Source organism: Haplochromis burtoni, unplaced genomic scaffold, assembly GCF_018398535.1.
Source record: "Haplochromis burtoni strain Fernald_Lab_line unplaced genomic scaffold, NCSU_Asbu1 Contig_418, whole genome shotgun sequence".
NCBI classification, from domain to species: Eukaryota; Metazoa; Chordata; class Actinopteri; order Cichliformes; family Cichlidae; genus Haplochromis; species Haplochromis burtoni.
The window spans coordinates 189,646-217,268 of record NW_024582779.1 but is presented as its reverse complement, the minus strand read 5'-3'; the positions used below and the strand labels follow the sequence as shown (position 1 = coordinate 217,268).

Genomic DNA, 27,623 nt, shown 5'->3' with positions numbered 1-27,623 from the left:
CATCTAGCTTGTCCGGGGGAACACCAAGGCATTCCCAGGCAGGCCAAGAGATATAACCTCTCCTGGGTCTGCCCCGGAGCCTCCTCCCTGTGGGACATGCCCGGAGCATCTCGTCCAGGAGGCACCCAGGAGGCATCCTTATCAGAATCAGAATCAGAATACTTTATTAATCCCGAAGGAAAGATGTCCGAACCACCTCAACCGGCTTCTTTCGATGTGGAGGAGCAGCAGCTCTGCTCTGAGCCCCTTCCAGATGGCTGAACTTCTCACCCTATCTCTAAGGGAGAAGCCAGCCACCCTTCAGAGAAAGCTCATTTCCCCCGCTTGTATCCACAATATTGTTTTTTCAGTCACTACCCACAGCTTGTGACCATAGGTGAGGGTAGGGACGTAGATTGACCGGTAAATTGAGAGTTTCACACTCAGCTCTCTCTTCATCACGACGGACCGGTACAGCATCCACATCACAGCAGCCACAGTACCAATCCGTCTGTCAATCTCCCACACCCTTCTTTCCTGACCCATAGTGGACACACCACCCTTTTCCAGCTGAGGACCATGGCCTCAGATTTGGAGGTGCTGATTCTTATTCCCACCCCTTCACACTCAGCTGCGAACTGTTCCAGTGCGAGCTGGAGGACATCATCTGATGAAGCCAACAGAACCACATCATCAGGCTACTATCTAGTACTTCCCTGGTGGGGAAGCCTGATCAAGTTTCTGTTGTGGCAGTCTTCCAGACTCCATCTCTGGTGTTTTACATTTTTGCTGGCAATAGAAATCTAATCTCAAAATCTGCCTCAAAGCAGAGTACTGCAGGTTCTACAGCCAGAAAGTGTACGGTCACTTGACTGAGGATGCAGAGGTGAATAGGGATTGCCATTGGAAGCTGAAGGCCAACCAAAGTATAATAACAAAGTAATAATAAAGTATAATAGAAGCTTTGGTGGACAATGTGATGAGCTTTTGTAAATAACTATATACCAGCTTTCTCAAGTGTAGTTTTCCTATGGACTCAGGAGCACATAGAATGATCCTTGAACATTTCGTTCTTCTTGTTACAGGTCAATTCACCTCTTTCTTTGAACTATCAATCACTGCTCTCTCCATGATAACACTAGCGTTACTGGGTCACTCTGGAGATGGTAAGCACCCTGATGATGTGGAAGGTAACACGGGGCAGTATTTAGCGTTTTAATGGGGATCCTGGAAAGCCGTGAAGTCTCAGGGAGGAGTGGCAGAAGTATCCTGTGCACTGTAGCTGTTCAGCTGGTCCCAGCCGTTTATCATTCCTCATAGCTCACCATCCCTTCCCTTTTAGAGGTAACCATCTCTCTTTTTCCATATCTTTATCTACTTTGAAAATCACCTCAGAGGGCCTACCTCTGCCTCTTTCAAAAACAGATTGAAAAAAAGAAAAACAGACACTGTATCACTAGAGTCCTTTCTTTTCTCCCCTGTACCTGTTTTTAGTTCCCTTCGGCCACTTGATTGCTGAGCTCTTCTGGCTGTGATGATGTGTCCTTATGTGTTGTCATCTTTATTCCTGAACTAAATGTGGCCTGTCAGATTGGATCAAGCTGCCTGGAGCTCAGTGTGGCACCAAAGAGAATTAACGGCCCAGTAGTCGTTATCTGGCTGTACAAAGACAAGTCACATAGTCTTTCTCTCATTTTGCATGTCTTTCTCAAATACATTTGGACAGACAGTTATACACACTTTGTTGGGTTACATAAATGCACTGCCATGCCATCCAGCACGGAGGTACAAAATCAGCCGGCTGCTTCATCACAGCTGGTAGCATGTCAGAAAATCTTCCAGGTCTGTGTTTGACACATCTCATGTCTACCCACTTGCCTAGATCAAACTGAGACAGATTACTTGACTGTTTGATAGCCAGCTCTTTAACAACATTTTCTTGCTTCCCTATATCATTTGCTAACAGTGACCCACTGTGCCTTCTGCAATATAGCAGATATAACATCAAGGCTTTTGTGCTGTCTCTTCTCCCCCAGGGATACAGGCGATGCAGAGGCTGGCGTGGACAATCTGCAGAATGTGTGTGAGTAAGTGACAGACAGACAAAAAAGGAACAAAGTGAGAAGGACAACCTCTGAAAACACTGCAGCACAGCACTTCAGCGCTGCCTCAGGACAACAGGCAATATTCCAGAGAAGGGACCGAAATAGAACAGGAAAAAAAAAGCTGGATGAACACTTAAGGATATCTGCCAGTGAACAAGATCTCAAGTTGCTGATGCTATCCGTTTTGGAGACTTGGGAGTCCTGTAAATTTGGAAGGATTTTCTTCTATACAAATTTGTGGAGGGCATGGTGGCAGGGGAAGAAAATCTTGAGCATCCTTTGGTGTTAAACTACTGTTAAAGGGTATGTCCATTTTCACTTGAATTAGAATTGTCTGCAAATAGTGACATATTAGTCCTTAGTTGTTAGGATTAACATTATCACGCCTGTGTGCAGCAAGGATAATGCAGACAATAACAAAATCTGTGTCAGGATGAAAAAGTAAAGGTATGATTTCAGTCTGAAGACATCTGCTGCCAGTTCTGCACAACTGAAGTTAAAGTTCCCACAAGAAAATCTGACTACAAATTACTCCAACATCATTTATCTACTTCTAAATTGCTGCTTTGTTTGTCGTCTACCATTAAATTGTTCCTTTGTCTGAGTCATTGATCTTAATCTGAAACCATTTTTTTTTTCACTTCTCTGTAACAGCAATAAGTCTTAGCAGTTTGAGAGATTTCCTCACAGTTTCATTTCTGGAAAAAAATGGCAGGAGATGCCATTAACTAGTCAAGAATTTATATTCTCTGCTGTAGCTAAGCATACTAAAAATACCTTTAGAAACTAGTGCTAGAACTGAGCTTTAAAATCCCTTTTACAGTCAATTAATCCTGAAAGAAATAAACATACATGAAAAGACTCACTAGTCCTCCAAACAATATAATCCATCCATTCATATACGTACTTACAGTCACTTAGCAGGGTCACATGGGCAGCATTCCAAGCATAAAGGGATGTCGGTGGTTTCAGAGGCAAAAATAAAATAAATAATAGATAACCACAATTTAGTACCACCTTTACACTTAATTCTAAATAGATATTTTCCTTCTGTTCTTAATGAAGGCTCTGGCAAATGTATACTTCTTGTCCCTGACACTTTAGGTAGGGCAAAACAAATATCAGCTCAGTTAGAAACCCAAATCTTAGGAACTTAAAAGCTTTTTCACAGGATCTCCATGCATAATTCATAGCCACTCTGAGACAATCAGAGGTTTCACTAACTTCTGTATTGCTCTGAAACCCAAACAAAGAAGGATTTCTTTAAACTACAGCCTAAACTGCATTTAAAAATGCAATGAGTGTTTGAAAACCTGGCAGCCTGCAGTGGTCATATGCGATAGAGCCTAGTGAGGAACTAAATGGAAGACAGTCCTGGATGATTCCCAGAAACAAGCTTCAGACCAACCAACCTAGTCTTTATACTATACATAACTTCTGGTGTAAAACAGAGAAATAATTTTAGGAGACACTTCTGATAAAGCACCGGTTGGTCATACCTATACTAGCAACAGGCTTCGCATTGGAGCCTGTTAGAAGATCAGACTCAGAGTTTCTTCCATTTGGAGCCAAAGCCTTCCAAGTAACATATGTTTGTGTTGTCCTACACACTCTGAAAGCACTATGAACCAAGCCAAACGTAACAAAATACTATATGAAGGTTTCTGGGGTGTCACGCTTTTACTATGAACACAGCAACAAACGTCCAATGTCATGGGTTTAGGAGCTGGTAAGAGAAACATGAGCCAGCTGTCACTCATTCAAGTGTCAGACATTAAAGTCTTCTATAAACTGTCTCAACAGCACCCAAATTAGAGAGCCTGAACTTAGTGAATGGGAGCATAATTATTCAATGAAAGAAAAGAAAAAGATGATTTTTGAATAGGAATCATAAGGTACTCCCACATTGGCTTCAGCCCCAGTATAATTGCCACAAATGGCTTGTTACAGTCTTCTGAAGCCAAAAGGCCAAAACCACCCACAGGTACTTCCCAGCTGTAGTGGGTATTCTTGAGCTTATAATCAATACACCATTATATGGGTCAACTGCTCTGAATATGAGCTGGTTAGGAGACAGTACAGGAATTGTACCTCCTACGCTAACATAATCAGAGCATTATAAAATACAGCTTCTGCTGGCTCACTGTTCTACTTTGCTGACATGGGACCAAACTAACTGAGTTCTTGAGCTTCTTTGACAGAACGTTGATTTCTAGTGTAGCCCTAGTGTTTACCAGAGAGTTATAGACCTCTATCTGGGGTGATGGAGTGATCAGAGTCCATCAATTTCTATAAATAACCTATAAATTTAAATAACCAAGTAAGTCTCAGCAGAGCTACCTTCTCCTGAGTCTAACTACAACTCCATCACTGTAGCAGCGGATGAACCATTTCTTCATGAGCTGCAAGTCCTGGTTAGTGCTGGACTCTAGCTCACAGCAGAAGGTACCAGCTTCAGTCCAAGACAGAGGGATTGGAGTATGTCAGTGGAGCATGCTCTCTGGGGAAGCAGCTGAATAATATCAAGGACTGCAATAATGGTGAACTGGCCACTGGGCCAGCAGGCAGGAAACTTATGTGTGTAGAAGAGCCACAACTAGCTGGTTAGCAGTGACTGAACTTTAAAACAATCAGATTTTGCTCAGTAAGTTCAGCAGTTCAGCAGCTCAGCAATAAATTGGCACATATACTTGGCCACCCATTAATATATATGTGTGGCTCATCCAAATAAAAACTAAAACAATAAAACACTGAGCCCACTTAAAACCCAAAGTTCAATAAGCTTTAGGAAGATGACCTTCATGTAATACCTAAAGTGTTCTCTAATTGCATTTTTCGTTACATGTATAATGAATTTCTAACAAAGGCTGCAGAGTGCTGTGGGTCACTGTGCCAAAAATGGTGCCTTCCATTTATCTGACTCATGGGACTGATGATTTGAGGCACATGTACATCAGCTCCACCACCAGCCTCTTAAGCTATGATCACCTGAAGAGGCCTCTTATGGTATAAATCTCTCTCCAGAGGTGTTTGTCTGCCTGCCTTTGCAGTGGTATGTTTTCTGACTTAGCCTAATGTATAATCTGCTTTCCAACAAACTGAACTGAACCCATACTGTGTGCACCAGAGTTGCTGTAAAAAGTAATGAGAGTCAATTTTGCTCAGCACTTAGGGGATATGGAAATGCATAAATATCACTTATTTCCACTGATAAAAATGTAGGGGTCTTCACAGAGGGGACTCAAAATCTGCTAAATAAGCCAGAGCTATAGTGAAAGGTTGCAGAGAATGGCTTTGAATTATTCCAAAGACAAGAGCAGAAATGCAGATCATATTGGAAGTATAAAAGTGACAGGGCAAAGAAACAAAGCCAGGTGACACGTCAAGTCAAATCGCTTATGGTGATGTAATCAAGATGTGACATTATAACCACTGGATCACTTTATTGGTAAATATAAATTATTGAAGGAACACAAGTATGGTTTTAGGGAAAATGGAAGTACTACTTATGTATTAATGGAGATGTTGAAGAAATGCCACAATACTGATCTACAGAAACTTAATACAACATATTACAGTGAATTATTGAGAAAGTTGGAGACATAAAGGCACAAGCTCATACCTGGATTAAAAAGCTGTTTGGAAAATAATGTGAAAATTCATTCATCATTTTCGTAATTTAGAAAGGCTACATTTGGATATTTTAGAGATTGGTCCAAACATTTTTTATGCTTTTTGCACTGCTTTTAATGTGAGTAGCTTCCCACTTACCCTCTATCTTGCTTATGGAACATTGCTTTTCAAAAGAAGACAGATGGATAAATTGAAGGAACGAAGGTTTGCAGATGTGCAGCATTTTGAAAATGACTACCTTTGCGGTTCTGGTGTTAAAACAAACATGAATTCTCACTAGGATTTCAGTCTGTTTGGATTAATGTCTGATTCAGAAAACATGCAAAAGGAATATTGGAAACTCCAGAAATATGAAATAACATCTTGTCTGTGAGTTTATCGACCATGAATACCACAAAAGCTTCACTGTGGTATTTTTATTTTCACAGCTCCAGTGTCATTACTGTGAACACCTCTTGTGAACCAATATAGAGGCAACAGCAAGCCGGTTTCCATTTGCTCAGAGTGCTAGGTTACAAAGCTGCACACCAAAGGACCATGATCAGACTGATAGTTATTCTTATTTTTGACAGTACTTATTATTATCAATCAGCTGATAAATGAATATGACAAAAGGGGATGTGTGGGATTAATCCTCCCTTTCTCAAAGGAAAACACAGCTATGGATGCATATGAATGATGTTTGCCTTAGATAATCACTGACTTGAGTCAAGTGCTGCTGACTCTAATAATTACAGTTCAAAGATACCTTGCTTGTATTCTGTGGTTTAATCTACAGTTTGCTTTTGAAATATATCATAACTTTCTTATCACACAAACAGTGGCGGTTGGTGGTTAAAAGAAAAAAAACAAATTTTGGGTGGGTGCAATTGGGTCTGACAGATCAAACAATGAATGTCTTGAAAAAAAACACAAACACAAATAACCCAGCTGTTCTACTATACTAAGCCTGAAAAAAGGTGAAGCTTCATGCTATTGTACAAGTGGCTACAGCTGCTCTCATGTCTTTTGCACTTTTCTGTTAAGTGCTTTATCATATAGCCTGCAGGGGAAGGTTTGTGTATATGCTCTCCCACGGTCCGTGGACTGCTGCTGTCTAATTCCGGATGGTCGAGTTCAAGCCCTTTGATTCTTTTCTTCGACCGACTGCCTTAAAAACAGAGTGTTGCTGTAAACAAACAACTGATTTTAACCCTGTTTCAGCAGCACTTGAAGTTACCATTCTTGGTCAAAAGCTAGCTAATGAGCATCTGTTCTTCTTCTTCAAAACAAGAGTGGCTGTGGTGTGACGATGTGTGAATGACATGAATGAATCAAATTCTTAAACAAGGCAGGTAATCCATGCCGACTGGTTCAGGATGCACAAAATTGCACCCAAAGGGGTGAATTCAATGCTCCAACTGACATGACAGGAAAACTTTCAGTGTGTACATAGACTCCCATTACTCTGTTTAAACTAAGTGCGTGTTATTTACAACATCACCCAAAAATCTATATTCAAACCCTTCATGGTCACAAAACTGAAAAATTGAAACTGTTAATTGCATTAAAGGACTCTGCCTGGAGGTTAGACTCCAGGACTTTTAAGAACCATGTGGAACATTTACCAAGAAAATTAGAATAGAATGACTTTATTGTCCAAATTAATGGAAAATTGTCAGAATAAAAATTCTGGTGGCTATCAGCCAACATACATACATATGCATATAAAAATTCAATACAACTATAGAAATAAATCACAGCATCTTATTAATTAGTATGCTGATTGCTTTTGGCACAAATGATCCCATATACACCTTTTTACTAGCTAGATGCATCCTATGAAATCATTCAGAGGTCATTATTTCAAATTCAAAATAAAGGTGTTCACATTCTGCAACAATAGGCCGGGCTTTACTTAAGACAGCCTGATGATAAAGCTTATCCAATGAAGTTTGGTGTCGACCAATCAGTTCTGACAATCCTGTTCAGTTCTTCCTATTTTCAACAATCGAGGTACCATACCAGACTAAGATACTGAACTGAAGCATGCTTTCAATCAAGCTGACATCAACTCTTTCCACAGTTGTGGCTAACTGCAGAGCCTCCCAATATCCTGATAAGAAAAAAATTCTTATTAGCAGTCTTGTAAATGGAATTAGCATTAACTATAAAAGTTTATCTTTACATTAATATATGTTCCCAGACTTCCACAGACTGACCAGAGAGTGAAAGACCTTTTATGGAGCCTGTGTAATTCAAGACAAGCTCTTTCACATTGCCAAAATTAATCAACAACCAATGAGAGTTATGCCATTATTCCAACCTACATTCCTGAGCAAAACAGTTAGAGTTGCTACAAAAGAGATCCACAACAGCTATGTCGTCAGCATATTTTAACATTTTCGCATTCCTATCCTGCAGCTGCATGTAATTTACATAAACATAAACTGGCATAACGATGGAACATACCGTTGAGGGGCCCCGTAGTAACGTGATTTAACTGACAAAATTTATTGATGACAAAGGTTGGTTGGCTGGTTATGTATGTAGAAACAAATCTTGATTTAAATCAACAAGTTGCAGGCTCATGCACTAGAATTGCACACTAGAATATTGTGCAATCCACAATTTTTGCTTGATTAACCTTCTAGGTCCACCTTGAATCCTCTTGATTCTGTGGATCACAGTGCATTACAGTTTATCACAGGTGATTACTGTCTTACTCACCATTGCACCTTATATGAAAAAGTGGGGTGATCCTACCTCGCAAATCGAAGAGAGCAGCACTGTACCAAGGCTCGATTGCAAATAGTGCCTGCTTACCTTTGTTCTTAGACTGAATTTAAACACTGTACACAGCACCTCTTAGATGTACAAAACTATGAATCTACATTCTGTTACCTTTTAACATGTAATATTTATTTATCTTCAGATATATTGTGGTGCTATATGATTTGGCTATGTGTCTAAATTTGCTATATGGTTCTTGGAAATAGATCTCTTATTTTAAAACATACATTTTACATTTATCAAATTTATCATTAAATACAATAAATAACCGCTAAAAAAATCTCAATAATAATCGTAGCTACATGCATGAATGTATTTTTCAGGTTAGGTTAAGTACTACTTTATACAAACACGTCAAACATCTATACGTGAGCTGGTAGCCGCTGGACACGTTTCCCCCTGTGATATTTACCAACACCTGCAAAGGCAAAGCCCGGTGACAGTGAAGCTGAAGGAATTTCACAAGAACAGAACTGTGTCCCAGCAAAGCAAAAAGCTTTACCTGAACTGCAACTCTTACCTTAGGTCTAAGTGAAAATGTTGATTTTGTCTTTCAAGATAGTTGAGAGGTTAGCTCATTTGGGCAGCATCAGCGTCTCAGTATGTTGCAGAGTGGAAAGCAAAGACGTGTAGTGGAAACGGAAAGAAAAGCATACCGGCGTACACGGCAGCTGTGAGTAACCAAAAAAACACCCGCGTGTTCAGTCATAAAATTTCTCCGAGACTCGGCCGGGGGGTTTTGCTCTTGTTTACAAGCTAGCCTAGCGCTCACAAAAGCAGAACCAGAGAGATCATCTGCCTGAATACCGACTCCACTCTGCTGTGTCCAGTCTCCACCTACCGCCGAGGGGAATCCCGCGCTCAGATCTCGCGATGACACGAGCTCTCTCACAAACGCTCCTGTGTGTGACTACCTAGTAGTGATGTGCGATACCACTGATTTCCTTTCCGATCCGATACCAAGTAAAATTCAGGGTGGTATCGATGATACTGATCCGATACCGATACTCTGTACAAAAACTTAATGTTTAATTGTACTTCATAATACAATATAGAATTGCGTTATGTAATTGTAATAATAATATAATAATTGCTTAATGATGCAGAATAATCATATAGAAATAAAAAACCTGAGGTTGTGCGCTATTTGAGTATGTTGCCTGCCTGCAGCACTAAAGGACTCCGCGGGAGACGCCTGTCTCACCCTAGCAGCACCTGTCCTTCTCCTCCTCTTCAGTTCGCGTGATGAAACTGATGCAGTAAAAAAAAAGAAAGAAAATAATCCAGCATTCATTTTATGAATAGTTGCAGCTCTGCTTTGTTGGACAAGATTTGAACTGATACAGAAAACAAACATGTGAAATTAAATGTTACATATGGTACAAGACAATTGAAATGGTAAATGCAACTGGGTCCCAATCCCAGAATGGGTCATTTGGCAGATGACAAGGTATGTACTGACAATTTTGCCTAATATTTAATCTGTTATTATTAATCTATTGTAGGAACCTTGCATTATTCGGATCATCGCTAGTGGGAAGTGCACTGGTGTGTGATGGGAAGACAAACATAAAGCAACACTCCCATCTTGAGTTTGAAAAAAGAAAAGCAAGCAAGAGGATTGTTTCTGTTGTTACTCCATCTATTCATAATCTCTTTATAAATACAAACGCAGCTCTGTCATAACCAAAGCATAAGGGAACATGAAAGTGACTGATAATCCTGAAAACCAACAGGTTATGACAAATTAAAGGATGACAAATAGCTTCCAGAATTACTTTAGTGCTCCTTGTTATAGACACTGCTCAACTAACTGGCTAACTTATTAACTAACTAAATAAATAAATAAATACATGAATAAATAAACATAATAAAGGAACGCTTATTCATCACAGTATATTATCAGGTCAGTTAAACAGGGGTATTAATCTGCTCGGTTAAGTAGCAGACAGGGTTGTTAATCAGTTTCAGCCTCTTTGGTATTAATGATGTTAACAACAGTTGCAACACTGAGATAACCACTAAAACAGTAATGGTTGTACGGATGGAACCCACTGAAATTTGTTTCAGGATGAAAACTGCCCTATAAAATGACCTTTCTTAGTGGGCCCTGTGCTCACTGCTCAGCACTGTAGAGCCCAGTTGGCATTTTCATAAAATACCAGAATTGTCAGATTGCCCACTGGTGCTGTGTATTTTCACACATACTCACACATACTAACATGAAATCCTTCTTCATGTGACAGATGTGAAAGGAAGACAGGTCATTAGAACTTTAAGCTGCCTTGTTGGGTCTGTGATGGTTGAGGGAGGCATATGGGATGCACAGACCGTGCACATAAAAGCCTGGCCTCATGTGATGCAGTTCCTAGAGGATGAACGATTTTATACCATTGACTGCCCTCCATGCTCACCTGATGTAATCCAATAGAACACCTCTGGGACTTTATGTTTTGGTCCATAGGACACTGCCAGGTTGCCCCTCAGGCTGTCCAGATGCTCAGTCATGCCCTGGAACAGATCAGAATCAGAATACTTTATTAATCCTGAAGGAAATTATGGGTTACAGCAGGCAGCATGCTGGATAGCGCATGCGCACAAACAAAGGAACCCTCTGACCAAACATACCCTACACAAATATCACATTGGGGAGACAGGTCAATGAGGAAATCCCACAGTAAACCATCTCTCGTCTCATTCAGAGTATGCCACAACATTGTCAGTCATGCATGTCAGTCAAGCAGATTGTTTCAACTTTTATTTTTGGGACGTCTCCTAAATTCCTCTGTAGTTTGGTAATTTCCATCAACCCTGACCTTGGCCCTGTCGCCATCAATTGGCACTTTCTCTTCTCTGGCCAAAACCTAGCCCTAAACACAACAACAAACTGCTTCAACAAGAGATATTTGGTCTTGTACCTGCTTGGCTTCCAGAATGAGATTAAATTGGCACATGCTCAGTGTGTTATGGCAGTACGTCACAAAGTAAGAATTTATGGATTCAAAGGGTGAACCTGGGCGTATGAACTCTCACTCAAACCCCAACCCTACCCAATATTCTAAAGCCCTAACCCCATCCTTGGCTGTAACCGTAACCATTGGAGCAACCCAACCCCTGGCCCTAATCCTATTGGTTAGAGTTATTGCTTGTTTTACCAAAAAACTAACATTAAAAATGTATACTCTCTGCCCATTTCCGTATTTTTCCATGATCTTTCTCTACACATCAGGAACATTCCCATTCTGAAAAAACAAGATAAACTTTAAGCCCCTGGTATTCCCAGGTGGTCTTCTATTCAAGTACTAACCAGGCCCAATCCCGCTTAGCTTCTGAGATGAGACAAGATCAAGCAAGCTCAGGTTGATATAGCTGTAAGCTGATCTTTGTAGCACAAACTGGGAATTTATGGATTCGAAGAGTGAACCTAGCTGTACTGTCTCTGTCTCTCGGAACTACAACCTTTCCAATATTCTGAAACCCTAATTTTCTAAAACCCTAACACTAACATGGTACATGTGTATTCTTTCATGGGCCTCTGCCTTATTTTTCAATGCTCTTTCTCTCCACATCAGGAGCAGTACCTTTCTGAAAAACAAGAAAAGCCTATAGAACCTGGTATTCCCAGGCGGTCCAAGTACTAACAAGGCCCCACTCTGCTTAGCTTCGGAGATCACATGAGATAGGGCATGCTCGGGGTGGTGAGCTCGCAAGCTGCCACTTGGAGCAAAAACTGGAAATTTATGGTTTAAAAGGGTGAACTTGGGTGTATGTTCTCTCACTCAAACCCCAACCCTACCCAATATTCTAAAGCCTTAACCCCATCCTTGGCTGTAACCGTAACCATTGGAGTAACCCAACCCCTGGCCCTAATCCTATTGGTTAGAGGTATTGCTTTGTTTTACCAAAAAACTAATATTAAAAATATATATTCTTTGGGCTCACAAACTGGGAATTTATGGATTTGAAGGGTTAGACTAGCTGTGCTGTCTCTGTCTCTCAGAACTCCAACCTTCTAAAACCCTAACCTTAACCCCAACCCTGGCTGTATACCTAATCACTGAGGTAACCCAATCACTGGCCCTAACCTGATTGCTCGGATGTTTCTCTTGTCTGATTAAAAAACTAATATCAAAACAGACACTAAACTGTCCCAACTAGACATAAATGGCTTTTGGACATTACTAACAGGTTATACAAAATGGATGCATTAAATGTGTACAATTTAATGGGTCACTGCCTTAATTTTCAGTGCTCTTTTTCTAGACATCAGGAGCAGTGAAAAACAGGAAAAGCTTACAGCACCTGGTATTCCCAGATCCAAATACTAACTATATGTATGTATGCTAAATTGTCAAAAGCTGCTGCCTGTCACACAAACTGGCAATTTATGGATTCAAATGATAAATCTGGTAGCCACTGCTCCTGTTGCAGAGCTCTTTACTTAAGTGTAAATAAACACTTTGAACTTTCCAACTATTGTTGAGTCTGCTTTGTGAGTTTGTGCAAGAATTCGGTATGACAAAGAGGAAATAGGCCTATGAGCTGGAGGAGCAAAACTGAATAATTTATATGTTAAATTTAGCTCTGCTGTATTTGCTCAGCATTTATGTAGCTACCGTAGAGCACAACACAATGGGATATGAATTACTCAACTTTATCTTGTTGCACATAAACTCTGAATGTCTTACATTTGTTATGTATTTATCTGTATGTCTTTTGATTTTGTTATTTTTCACTGCACACATTTCAACATGGAAAATGCACCTTCTCTGTGTGGAATACTTCCGACTGAGCGAGCAAAAAATAAAAGCTGCAACTGAATAATGAAAGTCACTAAGCACCTGTGAGGGAAAGCTGGATGTTCAGTGAATCATTGAGCCAGATAACATGCCTTACTGGCAGATCAGGTATAGGTACACTGTGTGATAGAGCAAAAATAGAGAGAAAAGGTTTAAAGATCACAATTTTCAACTAAGAGTAATACTGAATAAGAGAAGAGAAAGGATGCGGAGTAAAGGCCTAAACATAGATCTGATTGTCTGACACTAGGTGTCAGTGCACACCTTTTACTGCAAAGACCAAACAACAGAGACAGGGAATATGTCCGAAAATTAGGTTTGTGTTAAAGTCTTGAAGTATGGAACCCAATTATTTCAGGTTGATTATCACTTTTGACATTTATCTTTTTTTAAAATCACGGAAGAAGTAAAGTACTTCCTGCTATCTCATAGTATACGGTTTTTGAACTTTCAGGGAAATGTGTCATTATTATTATTATTATTATTATTGTAACATTATCGTTATTTTTGTTGTTGCTGCAGTAACTGTCTACAATATTTGTGTTGTTCAGCAACCTTTTCCAATCAAGACTGTTTGACGTCAGAGTTGAATGCGGTTGATGATGCTGATATGCTACCTTCAAGTACTCCTCGAAAGAACCTGTATTCAGTCTGCTAGATTGTGAATATATACAATTTGCTGATGCCTGTCCAAATGACTACAACCTTATTAGTGTCAATTAGCAATAATAACAAAAGCGATCAAAAACAATTAGTGTCTATACTGTAGGTTCCATGAAAAAAATGCTACCTTGTTATTGCATTTAAAAAAAATTTAATGGTTTTGTAGTTAATCGTGATCCATATCTATTCAAGAAAGGAAATACGTTTTATACCTTGTGTATATTGTTTAAAGCAATTCTATGATAAGTGTGACGGTGTGACATTTTTGACACTTTCAGCACCCGAAGGCAGCGCCACAGCCCCGCCGCTTCGGCTGGGAGGATACTACCATTCCGATTAGGGCAGCTGTTGCCAACGATGCAATGCCTCCTTCATGGAATGAACGCTGGGCATAGGCACCGTGTAGTGCCGTGGTCTTCTTGAAGAGGCTGCACCGTCCTGGTCTTTTGTGATTATTCGCCACAAACAAACAGCCCCGGAGCGCATAAGGTACCCGGTGAAGACTTGGACTCGCGGGTTTATGGTTAGCGGAGAGAAGCTGGAGCGGTGAGCTGAGTGAACCGTAGTAACTTTAGCTTGCTATATGCTACATGCTAACTAAGGCTAGCTGGGTGGTATTGAAAGAAACACCTGTTCCCCCGAGTGACCAAAACGAAAAATGAGTTTGTGTTGAAAATTCTGTAGGGTGGGCTGGTGACGTTCCGTTGTTTCAAAGTGATTAACGTGAGTCATCCGGTAAGCTAACATAGGATCAATCAATGAACAACGAGCTACCCCCGTCCCCCGGGTGGGAGCTAACGTTAGTTGGTTGTGCTACCTCCGGGCCCGTTACACAGCTGAGTTACGAGCTTAAACTCTGCCGTTGTTGTAACAAGTATTTTTAAACATTTAATGTATGTATACATATTAGGAAAGTTCAATTTTTATCAGTACGAGGCAACGAGTTGGGATGCATTAGCTGGTGCAGCAGTTAGCAACCACCCTGTCAAAACAAGCCCAAGCTCACTGCATTCAGAAAGCTGAGTGGTTAAACACACCGGGTTTTGTGCTAACATATATATGTTCAGTACGCTTAGCTGAACTCAATTAATTCTGTCATGTAGCCAAGCCTATTCTGTATAACGCTGTATAAAGAGACAGGCAGATGCATTTAGGCTAGACTGACATGTCACCACAATGGAAAAAGGTGCTTCTCTCTGTTTTTTTAACATCAGCTTTTCTCATGACAGGCAATTAATGCATTTTGCTTGTTTGTGTCTTCTGCGCATTAGGAAGCTGGAACCATGGGTTTAACATTAAGCCTTTGATGAACTGAAATAAGCTGGACCCTCTTGACTCATCCAACCCGCTCCTGCCCATAGCGGGGGCTCCCCTTTCCCCCTCACCTTCCAGAGTTATGGCAGGCTTTAAGCGTGGCTACGATGGCAAGATCGCCGGCCTGTACGACCTGGACAAGACCCTGGGCCGTGGCCACTTCGCTGTAGTCAAGCTGGCACGCCATGTCTTCACTGGGGAGAAAGTGGCGGTGAAGGTGATTGACAAGACTAAGCTAGACACAGTGGCGACGGGCCACCTTTTCCAGGAGGTCCGCTGCATGAAGCTGGTGCAGCACCCCAACATTGTGCGCCTGTATGAAGTGATAGATACGCAGACGAAGCTTTATCTCATCCTGGAGCTTGGAGATGGAGGAGATATGTTTGACTACATTATGAAGCATGAGGAGGGCTTGAACGAAGAGTTGGCTAAGAAATATTTTGCCCAAATTGTCCACGCTATCTCCTACTGTCATCGGCTGCACGTGGTGCACAGGGACTTGAAACCCGAGAACGTGGTGTTCTTTGAAAAACAAGGGCTGGTCAAGCTCACTGACTTTGGATTCAGTAACAAGTTTCAGCCAGGAAAAAAGCTAACCACCAGCTGTGGATCTTTGGCATACTCAGCTCCTGAAATACTACTGGGTGATGAGTATGATGCTCCGGCTGTAGGTATGCAAAAGATGTTTGACTGATGAATGATGGTAAAGAAATGAAATGAGTCACACAGCTAATTAGAACATTGTATTGGTGAGTTGCAGAGGTGTGTACTAGACAGGATGTGAATGTTGATGCAGCGCATTTTTAAAAGTGTAATGCACTCATTAAGTTTCAGCAGTCATTTTATCTTCCACTGAAGAGCACCGGGCCTGTTGCCTTGAGCACTAGTTCACTATCTTGTCCACTTTATTAACTCCCCTAGCTCTTCCAAAAAAGGAAAGGAAAAAAAGACAAAACTAAAAACATTGTCAGAAAACAGGCTTTTGGAATCAAACTGCACAGAACGTCTTTTCAAAGTCACGTTAATAGCCAGTTTTAGCACACAGCAGTGTGATGGGTGGCAATGTGGCTAGCACCTGTTTCACACAGTTTTGTCTCACCCTGCTGTGACACATCGGCACTTAGTCTTTATACGGAGCCTGAGCATGTGTTCGCTGTTGTTGTAAGATAACTTTAACTCAACAGTTATGAGCCCTGGGACTGTGTAACAGAACTTGTTTTAAATACCAAGGTGTGTGTTCCAGCACTGTGCTGCTGGGCATGGATCATTTTGAGAGCTGCCGTAGGCTACAAGGTCAGCCCAACTACAGCTGATGTCTGTGAGTGTCCCATTGCACTGAATTAACTGTCTCATTGATTTTCCTGTGAGGACTGACAGTGCAGACAGACACATTGCGTGTCCTTCCATGACATAATTATGATATTTGTCATATCAGGTGGCTTTGCTGAGACTAAAACCATGGGACTAAGTCCATCTCCTGAATTGGATAATGAGATGTACTCTGTTAAGCTTGTTTTTCAGACGGTGTGGGTGTGCATGCAGTCTTAATCCTAAAGGAGTCTGAAATCGGTCTCATGATTATTTATGCATGTAGAAAGGGCTCTCAAAGGTGTTCCTTCAAGGGCAGTCAGCTAGATGTTAATTTGCTTTTTCTTTTTCAAATGGAGTTCTCACAAACTTGAGAGGTGCAGTTGAGGCAATGAGGAAGCTGTGGTTACTTTCTCATTGAGCCGTACACACCCATGCAATCACAAACCACACACATGCTCATTTATCCTAAGACTTTGATATTGTACGCGTGACTGGACAGCGTTGTACCCTCTGCTCTGTGAACAGTTTGACTGCATGACTGCAGGGGATATCTGATTAAATGGCAGGCTTCATGTTATCGCTTGCTGCTGTTGGTGGCAAGCAACCAACATGCATCATCCATCAAAGTAAAGAGAAGACAATTTACTTTTTTCTTGTTATGAACTTCATCTAAAGAATGAATTAAGGTATAAACTAACAATGTGGGCCCCCAAAATTGTGGTATGAACCAAAACCATTGTTTGGGAGAAATTGTTACAACCCCAGTAGTAACCAGTCTGGAATGTTTATCAGTTTCATGGAGTCCTCAGTAGCATCCCTACAATTGTAGTATTCAGATTAGTCCACAATGCCGCTCACCTTACTGTTGAGCTAGATGGTGGGCCAGTCTGTGCTTTCTTCCAGCTGGTTGCTGTGTGAGATATACTTATTGGCACACATAGTAATTGCATAGGTACTACTTGTTCCTGTGTTTTCTAGCAGCAGCTCTCTCCAGTTGTTGGGTTGATGGTTATTCTGTGGTGGTTTGTTGTTGTTGTTTTTTTGTCGCTTTTTTTGTTTGTGTTTGTTTTGTTTTTTTAGTGTGGCCTTTGGATCCTGTGGTCAGAGCCATTAGCCACATGGATTGTTGCACTCTAAAATAGTGGAATGAGGAGAAAGTGCTTATTATTTGCACATGTGCAGGCAAGGCTTCTGAAAGGTTTACTTAGTATTCTAGTGGGTGTCCCTAAGTGAGCAGAGTCCTGTTCATCTCCTTGCACAGAACCAAAATCATATTAGATTGTGTTTGTTATGTATAATTCCACAGATTAAAAATGATGGTCTGTATATAGTCTCAGTCCAGGCAGTGTATTTCAGTCACTACCACTTGGTTGTTTCATTACAGAGTATTGTTTCTTACTGTTATGGTCCAACTGATGGCGGGGTTAAACTTTGTACTAAGAGGGTTCAGCATTTTGTGCTCTTGGCACTCTTTAGCTGATGAAAAGCCCTTAACCTATGAAAGCCTTCCTGGCTACAAGCAGCCATTAATGAACCTTATCAACATATTTACTGGCTACTGTGTGTGCACGTGTGCACAGTAGAGCTGTTTTGCTGGCTTTGGTTCCATCGCTAAAGCTTCAGGACTGTGTCTACAGAGAGCAGCCAGAGGGGCTCTTAATTGCAGTCCTGGTTACTGTTGCCCACTGCCAGTAGATGGGAAGGACAGTTAATCCATGCTATTGTTTGGACTGGGCCAGGAGAGGATGAGAAAGAAGCAGGATGCAGCTATTTATGCAGTCCTGTGTTGACACAGACTGACTGGCTTTGACTAGAACTCATTCAGCTTGTTCCCACCACTGGGCCCAGGACCATGTTTTCTCATTATGTTCACCATTTTCCACTGAGAAAAAGGATCTTCACATCTTTTTTCTCAGGATCAATATAAGATATCATAAATGGAAATGACTAAATGGGGGAAAAAAACAAACAACGAATGTCTTTCTGCAATTCCTCTGGACAGAACTGTTATTTTCTTACTTAATGTGTGAAAGCACACTCCCCCTTATAAAGCTAGTCCTTTTAACTCATCGTTAAAGATGTGTTAAAGAGCTTGGTTACACAGAACCTTCTTTGGCTGCCTCCTTCCTTTTGTTTTATTAGCATCATTGTTGAGCCAGTGGAAGAAAAAGGCATCATATACAGCAAATGTTTTCTGGTTTTTATTAATGATTGTGTTTTTGCTCTGTGCTGGTTTGAGTCTCAGTCAATTTGTCATTTCTCCACTTGGGGCTTGTTTCATGTCTTTGAACCCCCTTTATTGAAACTAAAGCCTGGTTTATTGCTGTAGCACAGAGCATGCTTTTCTTTAACGTAACCACTAAATAGGAGACTGAAGGAGCTGTGTACCCCTCCTGATTTGCAGATGATTTTGCAAATCAGACAGAAGATTTTCCTTGTCGCTGGATTTGGATTTAAAAAAAAAAAAAAAAAAAATCTACATTGTTCATTTCTTCACTTTCCATTTTGTCTTTGCAGTTTATTTGCTCTGTGCCTGCATCATTTGGTAACCAGCTGGATACAAGCATGCTTCCCAATTCCACACATAAAACACACAAAGTAGTACAATAGTTTCACAGTCCCTTGGACTTGTCAGTGTTTCACAACTTATTCCTCTTTTGCTGTAGTACCTACTCGACTCCACTTGACTCTACTCGGTTTCCGTTGTTTTCCATTCCCATTATTGAGTACCACCTCAATGTGCATGGGGCTGTTATAGCAACGTGTCTGAACATCTGGGACGTCATTTGTTTGCAATGCAAACACCACACAACAATGGCCATAGACTGCTGCTCAGTCAACTGCTTTTTGTCCGGCTCAGGGACCACGGTGTTGGTTTGTGTGCAGCCATTTCCCTTGTTGCCCGGTTTTAAAAATGGCAATTTTGATTATTGTGAAGATGTTGCTCTCGATGACTATCGAGTGATGCCACTGACTGGACAATTGGTGGCATGCAGTCTGTTGATGTCACATATTCGTATTGACGCAGCTTGCTTGGAACACTAGCCAAGCAGGTACTGAAAAAGTACCTGGTATCAGGTACTGCCACCTAATAGAAAACCTTAAAAGTTGAGCTAAACTGAGTAGGTACTAGTGGAAAAGAGGCATTAGTGTATCAGCCTGACTGAAGGAAGGTTTGTGGGAATTTTGTGTGGCCAAACAGGCTCCTCAGAGGTGCACAGCTGGGCAGAATCACTGTATTAGTAAAAGATATGTCATAGTGATGCTTTATGTTTGTATAAGTACCAACACACAGTATTGTTTTTTTTTTTGTTTGTTTGTTTGTTTTTTAATAGCGATGCACTTTTAGTGTTTATTAAAAAAAAAGAGTGCCAAGAGTGCCCAACGACCCCCAGAGGTCAAGTTAGGCACCAAAGTAGTACCAATACCAAAACTGATGATTTATTTTCATTACAACATGTAGATGTCAGCCTGCGTTTATTACAATGTGATGGCCTCAGCCTGTTGTGACATCATTGTCACGTCGCAATGCGTCGTACTAAAAACATAAAAAGTGTATTGTACAGCTGTCTCCATGCCCTTTCCATAAATTACTCGATATGGTTTCTTTAAATGTTTTTTCAAGGTCAATTTTGACCGTGGACCCTAACAGTGAAGGTCAAGGTCAAATGCATCTTCTGTAATTGTATGCAGATTCAAGTCCTACTCATGCATACATGCTTCAAATGTAAAGGTCTGCATTGTTTATTTTGGGGCAGTAAACAGTGTAGCATGCAGCAAATTTATGAGATTGCTAAAATGGCACAGCATGTAGCCATCTTAAGAATGTTTCCAAAGATGCTGTGAAATTTGTATCCATTTGTCATGAATTTTGGAAGAAAACAACATTTGTGATGGTCGCTGTTGATACAGCGGGTTGGGTTGGGCTGTTATTGACATATTCCTTTTTTCAGAAGGTGTTAATGACATAATTGTCTATAGAAGGCCGGGGTGGTATTTTTAGATAAAACACAAAAGAATTACAACTTGTAATCATAATTACTCAGTTTCACCAATCAGTTGTATCCATGATGGATTACGTAGCACTTACCACAAAGTCATATTGTGACTGATTTCACTCACTGTCTGCAGAGCTGCTAATTTTTCTGTAGTGTGTAGAAGTAAAGTTGTATAAAGCGACTCTGGCACACACAGCAAAATGCTCATTTTCTGCTGTCAGTTTGTAGGGTTTTGAACTTGAACTTGCATCAGTTATGGTCTCTTCCTTGAATGTAATCACACTGTCTGAAGACTTTATTGCATTTGGTTTAACAACACCATTACATTTGTACTTTGTCCGTTGATATGCAATATCTTTACATGTGATATCTAGTCTCTTAATCCAAGGCTGTCCTCCTTATTACAAAAATAAGATTAAGACAGAAATGTATCATCTGCCCCAATGAAATGCCAACTAAAATGCCAGTTTGTGATATGTGGAAGTTGGTAGTACTTTGTAGCCACCGCAACGTGATATTGACAGTATCATTGGATTTTTTGGTTGTATGAGAACTTGTGCATTTTAAGGTGTCTCTTTAGTCCTGCTTTCTTTAGCCTCTTGCACCCTCAAAAGCATGCTATTGCAGTAGAAGTCAGGGAAACCTGACCTGTAAGTGTGTGTAAAAGAGTGATTTATAAATCCAAGGGGGATGCAGGCCTACTTAGCAATAGTGTCTGTGTGAGCAAATGGTCAGCTGTCAGTCAGTTATGGTGGGGATTAGTCAAAGCTATCTAGGCTTCCAAGAGAGACTCATGTAAATGGCTGGGGTGACAGGTGGCAGAGGCTGTGCATTGCATAAAGTCTCAAGACACGAGGACACTCTGAGTCAAAGGTTCCACTGCATATTTTTGCTAAAGCTAAGTTGAAAGTTATAGAATTGCAACAAGTCATTGGCTTACTTTCTTCAAGGCCTGTGTGCTTTTTAGGCACTGAATGCAAAGTAGGGACTTGTCACTCTAAGTGCCATTAGTTTTTAGTACTTGAGTTGAAAATTGCGATATGCCTGAGAGGGTGGGATTGACACTGGATTTCTGCCTGACAGGGCCCTAACTACTCTGCGCTTTCTTTTGTTTCGGCCTTTTTATTGTAGAGGCTGCAGAATGACATGTTCAAAAGCACTGAGCAGTGTATGAGAGGTTAACTTGTCTCTTGCAGTGAGACCTGTGCAACTGCCACTACTTTGTATAAGTGAAATAATGAATTGTACACACAAAGCCAGATGGATGGATAGCTGCTTGTGTTTAAAAAAAAAAAAAAGGCTATAGCCTTTTTTAGAGAATTTAATAGTTGCTCTATAGTGAAAAAAAAACAGTACCCTTTATGTTTTTCACTGGATGTACTAACAGGGAAAAAAAACTCATTTTCTGTTTGCCTTATGTGTTGCTTACTTTGATATAGCGGAGCAGGCAATGTCTTTGTTTGTATGAAGGCTATAGTTTAGACCTCAGGCTCAAATAAAAGTAATGACAGAAGTGAAAACTCCAGAAAATATACCCCCTCCCCCAGTAGGTTGGATCCTTTGGCAGGCCTTTTCTGACTTAGGGGTTCTGTGTTTGAAATCTCTGCTTTACAGTAGGGCTGGGCCATATTATACCGTTCACGGTAATAACCGGTACAACGTTAGGCAACGATAAGAAAATAAAATATCGCGATAGAAGATGGGTAAAACGCGCATGCACAGTGCCTTTGTTTTCATACGCACATGGCCAAAAAAGCATGGCGGCAATGGAGAATGAGAAGGGAGAAAGCGTTTCGTTGAGTGAAGTGGATGAATCAGAATTAGTTTGTAAAAATGGTGCCACTTCAGCGATATGGAACTGGTTTGGTGTTTGTCCGTCAGATACACAGCACAGTTCTTTGTAGAACATGCAAGCGGGCCGTCGTTATTGCCGTATTTGTGGGACTAAGGCGCTTGTAAATCTGGGAGTAATCTGGGTCCTGAACTCCATCCTCTTCAGGTCCCAAAGTCAAACAAACACTGCAGCATAACTAAGAGTTAAAAGAAACTGTCTAAATTTTTTCATCTTTGATAAAACGATCAGCATTGCTGCTTTACCAGGTGTAACTATGAAGTTTAACATCCAGGCATCCATGAAAACAGAATTTATTACACTTAACGGAGTTAGAAGCTAGCAGGAAGATGGCGGAAGTTAGCTCGCTAGTTTCCTGAGCATTATATAGCATGTTCTGAAATTTCTGGAAAAATTCAAACGTACAGCTCTGCTATCACTTCCAACATAAATGAAGACAGGAGACTAAACAGCAGTGACGTTTGTAGGGTTACTGAAGTTGGGCTAGCTGGTTTATAATGATGTGCTACGTGATCGCTAGCGACACAGCTATAACATAAACAGTGAATCTGGAGGAATCAACGCTAACACTTTGCCACTCATTAAAAGTTAACGTGAGGGTTCCTGATAGTTAGAGAGAAATGCAATCGCATGGCAGGATGCTGTAAACGGACCAAACTTCAGTCAGGAGAACAACTGAGATAATCCATCCACAATACGAGGTTAGTCATTAATATACTGCAACAACATGGGAATAGAGCAGCTGTGATAGAATACAACATTAATGAATCAATGGTACAGAAGTGGAAGAAGCAAGAAATATGAGTTGAATAAAGTTTGATTTATCTGACTGCTTTGTTTCGCTTAATGTGTCTTATAATCCCGTGCACCTTATGGTCTGAAAAATAAATATTTGACTTTTCTATTTGTCACACTGTGGTTTCATGTTGCAAAGCCCCTTTTTTTAACTTCAGTGGATATTATACATGGTTATGCTCAGGATATGTCAGCCCATTTCTGCTGGAAATGCCTTTTGTTAAACTTTTAGCAAGGAATTTCCATTTCCACTGTTAAATTTTTATATAGCTTTAATGCACATAAAAACAGCTGCTTGTTTAAGTGAAAATACATGAATGGGGTTTTTTTTGCTCTAGTAAAGTTGTGGAGTTGTATTTTGTGTCGTGTCAATTATATCATCAGTTATATCGTTATCACAAATTTTAAAATGTATATCGTGATAAATACTTTTGACCATATCGCCCTGCTCTACTTTACAGCATAGTCAGTGATTTATCAGCCAGAGGCAGAGATCAGCGGCACAAACCAGACCAGGCTCTGTTTTCTGCTTCGCTTTGAGATGTTGCCATTTTCTTCTTACTTGGGCCATCCTCTGTACCTCTGTTAGCTCCTCCTCTCCCATCCACCTCCTGGAGAACAGGAGGTGGGTGGGAGTCCTGCAGCAGGCAGAGCTGGCAGATGTCTGCTCTGCTTTCGATTCAACAGGTCTGCTATTAATACATACACTGAGAGGGACAGTGACTGTTTGGCTGACTTATCCAAAAGTTCACATCCTAGATAGAGCGGCAAGAGTGTATTGCATCTGGCCAGCACTTGGTGAGCTAGTGAAACAGTCAGCTGTGTTCACATTTGTTGTCAGTATATCTTTCCACTGCCAGCTGACACCCAATCTACTGTTGTTCTTAGTTGTTCTTAAGAACAAACTAAATAAGGAGTTAGATGTGGCTATTTTTTTTTAAGAAGATAGAATCGGAGGAGATAAAGAAAGGAAATTATGTTAGCCTTAGATCTAACCATAGATATACCTCTTAGATTAACTATTATCACTGCAGGATTCCACTTTAAAATGGACTCTTCACCCTCCTGCCTTTATTATTGCTTATATATATTTTGTAATATATCTATATCATGGCTAAAGCACTTCTGGATGGATGCAAACTGCATTTCGTTGCCTTGTACTTGTGACATGTGCAATGACAATAAAGTTGAATTCTATTCTATTCTAAAAAGGGCAGAGAGCAGGCACGAAAGGGGTGATTAAGTGTAATTATGCCTTTCAGTCATCCATGACAAAATGGAGGTGGGTGCTGTTGTGTGCAATGAGGCCTATCATTCCAAATCATTGCAGTCCACTGTGTAGCCTACTGGCTGCTTGGCACGCTAATTGACTAGCTGATATGTAGACTAACACGTTTGTGGGTTAACTTTCATGCAAGCTAGTTAGCTTGAATTTTGGTTTTGCTTCAAGGCTGTACATTTCTGGAATTATATAAAGGGGACCAAAAGTATTTTCTCCTATGCAGAATTACTGGAATGGTTTCTGCAGTTCTGAATATATTAATGAATTGTTACACTTTTTCATCTAGAAATTTTTTTGCATTAGATGTCTAGACAACTGGTCGCTAGGGCTGGGCCATATCATACCGTTCACAGTAATACCGGTATAATGTTGGGCAACGATAAGAAAATGAAATATTGCGATAGAATATGGGTAAAACGCGCATGCACAGTGCCTTTGTTTTCATACGCACATGGCGGAAAATGCATGGCGGCGACAGAGAATGAGAAGGGCGAAAGTGGATCGTTGAATGAAACGGATGAACCAGAATTGGTTTGTAAAAATGCTGCAACTTCATTGCTGTGGAACTGGTTTAGCTTTCGTCCGTCAGATACACAACAAAGCACTATTTTTGGTAGACCACGCTAGCGGGCCGTTGTTATTACCGTGGTTTTTGAAAAATACAGCACACTTAAAATCTGAAAATCGACAGTGCCCCTTATAATTCCGTGTGCCTTATGTATGAATTCTGTTTTTTAACCTCTCTTTAAGTTTTGTGAATATTATACATGGTTATGCTGAGGATATGTCGGCCAATTTCCACTGGAAATGCCTTTTGGTTAAACTGTCAGCAAGGAATTTGCATTTGCATTATTAAATTTGTATATAACTTTAATGCTCATAAAAAAAAAAACAGCTGCTTGGTTAAGTGAAAATACATTGATTTTTTTTTTTTTTTTTTTGCACTAACAAAGTTGTGGAGTTGTAAAGTATTTTGTCTAGTGTCAATTATATCGTCAGATATATCGTTATCGCAAATTTTAAAATGTATATCATGATAAATATTTTTGGTCATATCGCCCTGCTCTACTAGTCGCACATGTGTGACTACTTGGTAAAGCATTAAGCTGTTTCAGGTTGTCAGAGTCTCAGTTGTTTATCCTTTTCATGTTTTTAACTAAGAGTACAATGGCACCAAGCCACTTAACAACCTCAGTAACATTGTGGACTCTGTAAAGATAACCTGATATCAACTTAAAGGTTCAATTTGAAACATTTTTTTTCTCCTCTTGGATCTATATGATATGGCCATCTCAAGCACACACCTCACTGTGTGCAGCCGTAACCATCTGCTCTTTACACTCTGTGTTTATAAGGAGCAGCCAATCAGAGAAATGTTACCTTAAGAGGAGAGGGGCTGAAATGGCTGAAGCCACAATGAAGATTAAATAAATAAAAGACACCAAGATTAAATAAATGATATGTAATGATAATTCAGATCATGGTTCAGAATCAAGCCAACTACTCTTAATAGGTAGAATAAAAATATGTCATCTTAAAATTAACGTAATGGGCCAGCTGTGAGTTGTAAGGAAGGTTTTACATACAGGTTTAGTGCTTTTGACCTTGTACACCACAGATTTCTGAAATTAAGAGGAAATCACAAAAGGCATAAAAAAGCAACTAATTGACACATCACTGTATTTAACTTAGCTAGAATCAAGGACATGAGTTAAGACTTATTTGTTTTCCTCTTCCAGCACAGTCACATTTAACCCTTGTAACACTGAGACGCTGCTTTGCACTTTCAGCCCGAAAATATGCACATGATGCATAAGTCTGCATAGTAATTTAGCTTATTGTTCTTGACAGTTTTGTCAACATTGTCATTATTGTGAAGTCAAGGACTTAATCATTTGACTGAAGGTTTTCTTAATAATAACAAACCTTTAAACCAGTTATTACAGTACATCTCAGCCTTGATGTGGTTCAGTTCCTCCTACTAGTTCTCTGGCTGCTGTCATTTCAAGCTGCTTGGTGGTTCATCAGAGTAAAACGGCTGAATGAGAGGAAGAGATGCCAAGAGACGCAATCTCACAACCATTAATTAAAGCATCATGACTGTAATACAGAGAGAAGGAGGAGATTGCACTATGACTTTTTTCTTCTTTCTCCAGTAACCAACAGAGTAGTGGATTGTGATGGATTCCACAACCAAATTGGTTGTAGCTGGAAGTTCTTGCTAAAGGTTAAGTACCTGTAGAGGCACTGTCAATGTGTTAGAAGGATTTAAAGTGGCTGAAGATTGGAATGGAAGACATGTTGTAAAGGCAAGGAAGATGCTGCAATTAGGGATGTGTGTGTAAGGGTTTTTTTCGGGATATATAAGCATGTTCCTATATCCTTGCTGTAGCACTGGTATGTGTTTACATTCCCTAGTGTGCAATATTGAGACAAGCCCTGTCAAGGCATGTCTAAGACAGTGGCAAGAGCTCTGTCCCAGCTTGACAATTTACTGCCTAGAAAGCGAGTTACTTTAACAACCAGTAACAAAGTACTTAGGAAAAGATTCAAGGAACCAGTTCCCGGTGAAGCAGGAAACAACACATTTGCTTTGCCACTGGAGGTAAAAACATACTGCCCAGGCTACAAAGGAAGAGATGCTACTAGCTGATGATGTTTGACCCAAGAAAAAAAACAAATTACTCCACCAAGTGTTGCTGGAGCACTTGCGCAGTGCACTCTAATGGAAATTATTGATGCATTTACATGGTGGTTGAGAAGCTGGTTTAAAAATCTTGCACCCAAGATACACCATCCTAGGTAGAAAACATTTGTTATTTTTATTATGTAACAGTGTTGTGCAGCTCCTAAAGAGCTATAGGTTTCTTACTTTAATTATTGTTAAACTAAAATGTTAAGCAGTTATATTATACTTTCACTTAAGATTTAGAGGGAAAACTATCTGGGCTAATTTTGTGCTTACATTTGGTTATTGCACTATAATGCTGCTGCTGGCAGTAGTGCTGGGCGATATGGAAAAAATATTTATCACGATATGAATTATTTTATATCATGGTAGCGATATATATATACACACACACACACACACACACACACACACACACACACACACACACA

General features: G+C 40.3%; 3 protein-coding genes across 6 annotated transcripts in view; 2 read left to right on the top strand and 1 right to left on the bottom strand.

Annotated features, from left to right (window-relative positions):
- pomgnt2 (protein O-linked mannose N-acetylglucosaminyltransferase 2 (beta 1,4-)) overlaps positions 1–9,356 on the bottom strand; it is a 29,767-nt gene extending 20,411 nt beyond the window's left edge. The window contains exons 1-2 of one of the 3 annotated variants that reach the window (XM_042213117.1): positions 9,010–9,356; positions 1,464–1,638 (exon numbers count right to left, since the gene is read on the bottom strand). The gene's annotated coding sequence lies outside the window, so the exon portion shown is untranslated. Of the gene's footprint in view, positions 1–1,463 lie in introns of all 3 variants that reach the window. The other 2 variants (XM_042213116.1, XM_005945163.3) reach the window with 2 other exon arrangements.
- Positions 9,357–14,187: 4,831 nt separating this feature from the next.
- Positions 14,188–18,533, top strand: LOC121812050 (SNF-related serine/threonine-protein kinase-like). 2 transcript variants are annotated; one of them, XM_042213112.1, is made up of 2 exons: positions 14,188–14,440; positions 15,223–18,533. In XM_042213112.1, the coding sequence occupies exon 2, from the start codon at positions 15,348–15,350 to the stop codon at positions 15,957–15,959; it is 612 nt and encodes a 203-aa protein (XP_042069046.1). In that variant the 5' UTR covers positions 14,188–14,440; positions 15,223–15,347; the 3' UTR covers positions 15,960–18,533. The 2 variants fall into 2 exon arrangements, with proteins under 2 accessions (XP_042069046.1, XP_042069045.1); XM_042213111.1 differs by having other exon boundaries at positions 14,188–14,497.
- A 918-nt stretch (positions 18,534–19,451) lies between these two features.
- The window catches only part of snrka (SNF related kinase a), a gene marked incomplete in the record, with an annotated part of 63,781 nt that continues 55,609 nt past the window's right edge, over positions 19,452–27,623 (top strand). The window contains 1 exon segment of the mRNA XM_042213109.1: positions 19,452–19,456.

Coding starts and splice junctions, on each gene's coding strand:
- LOC121812050 (XM_042213112.1), top strand. CDS start 15,348: ATGGCAGGCTTTAAGCGTGGCTACGATGGCAAGATCGCCGGCCTGTAC.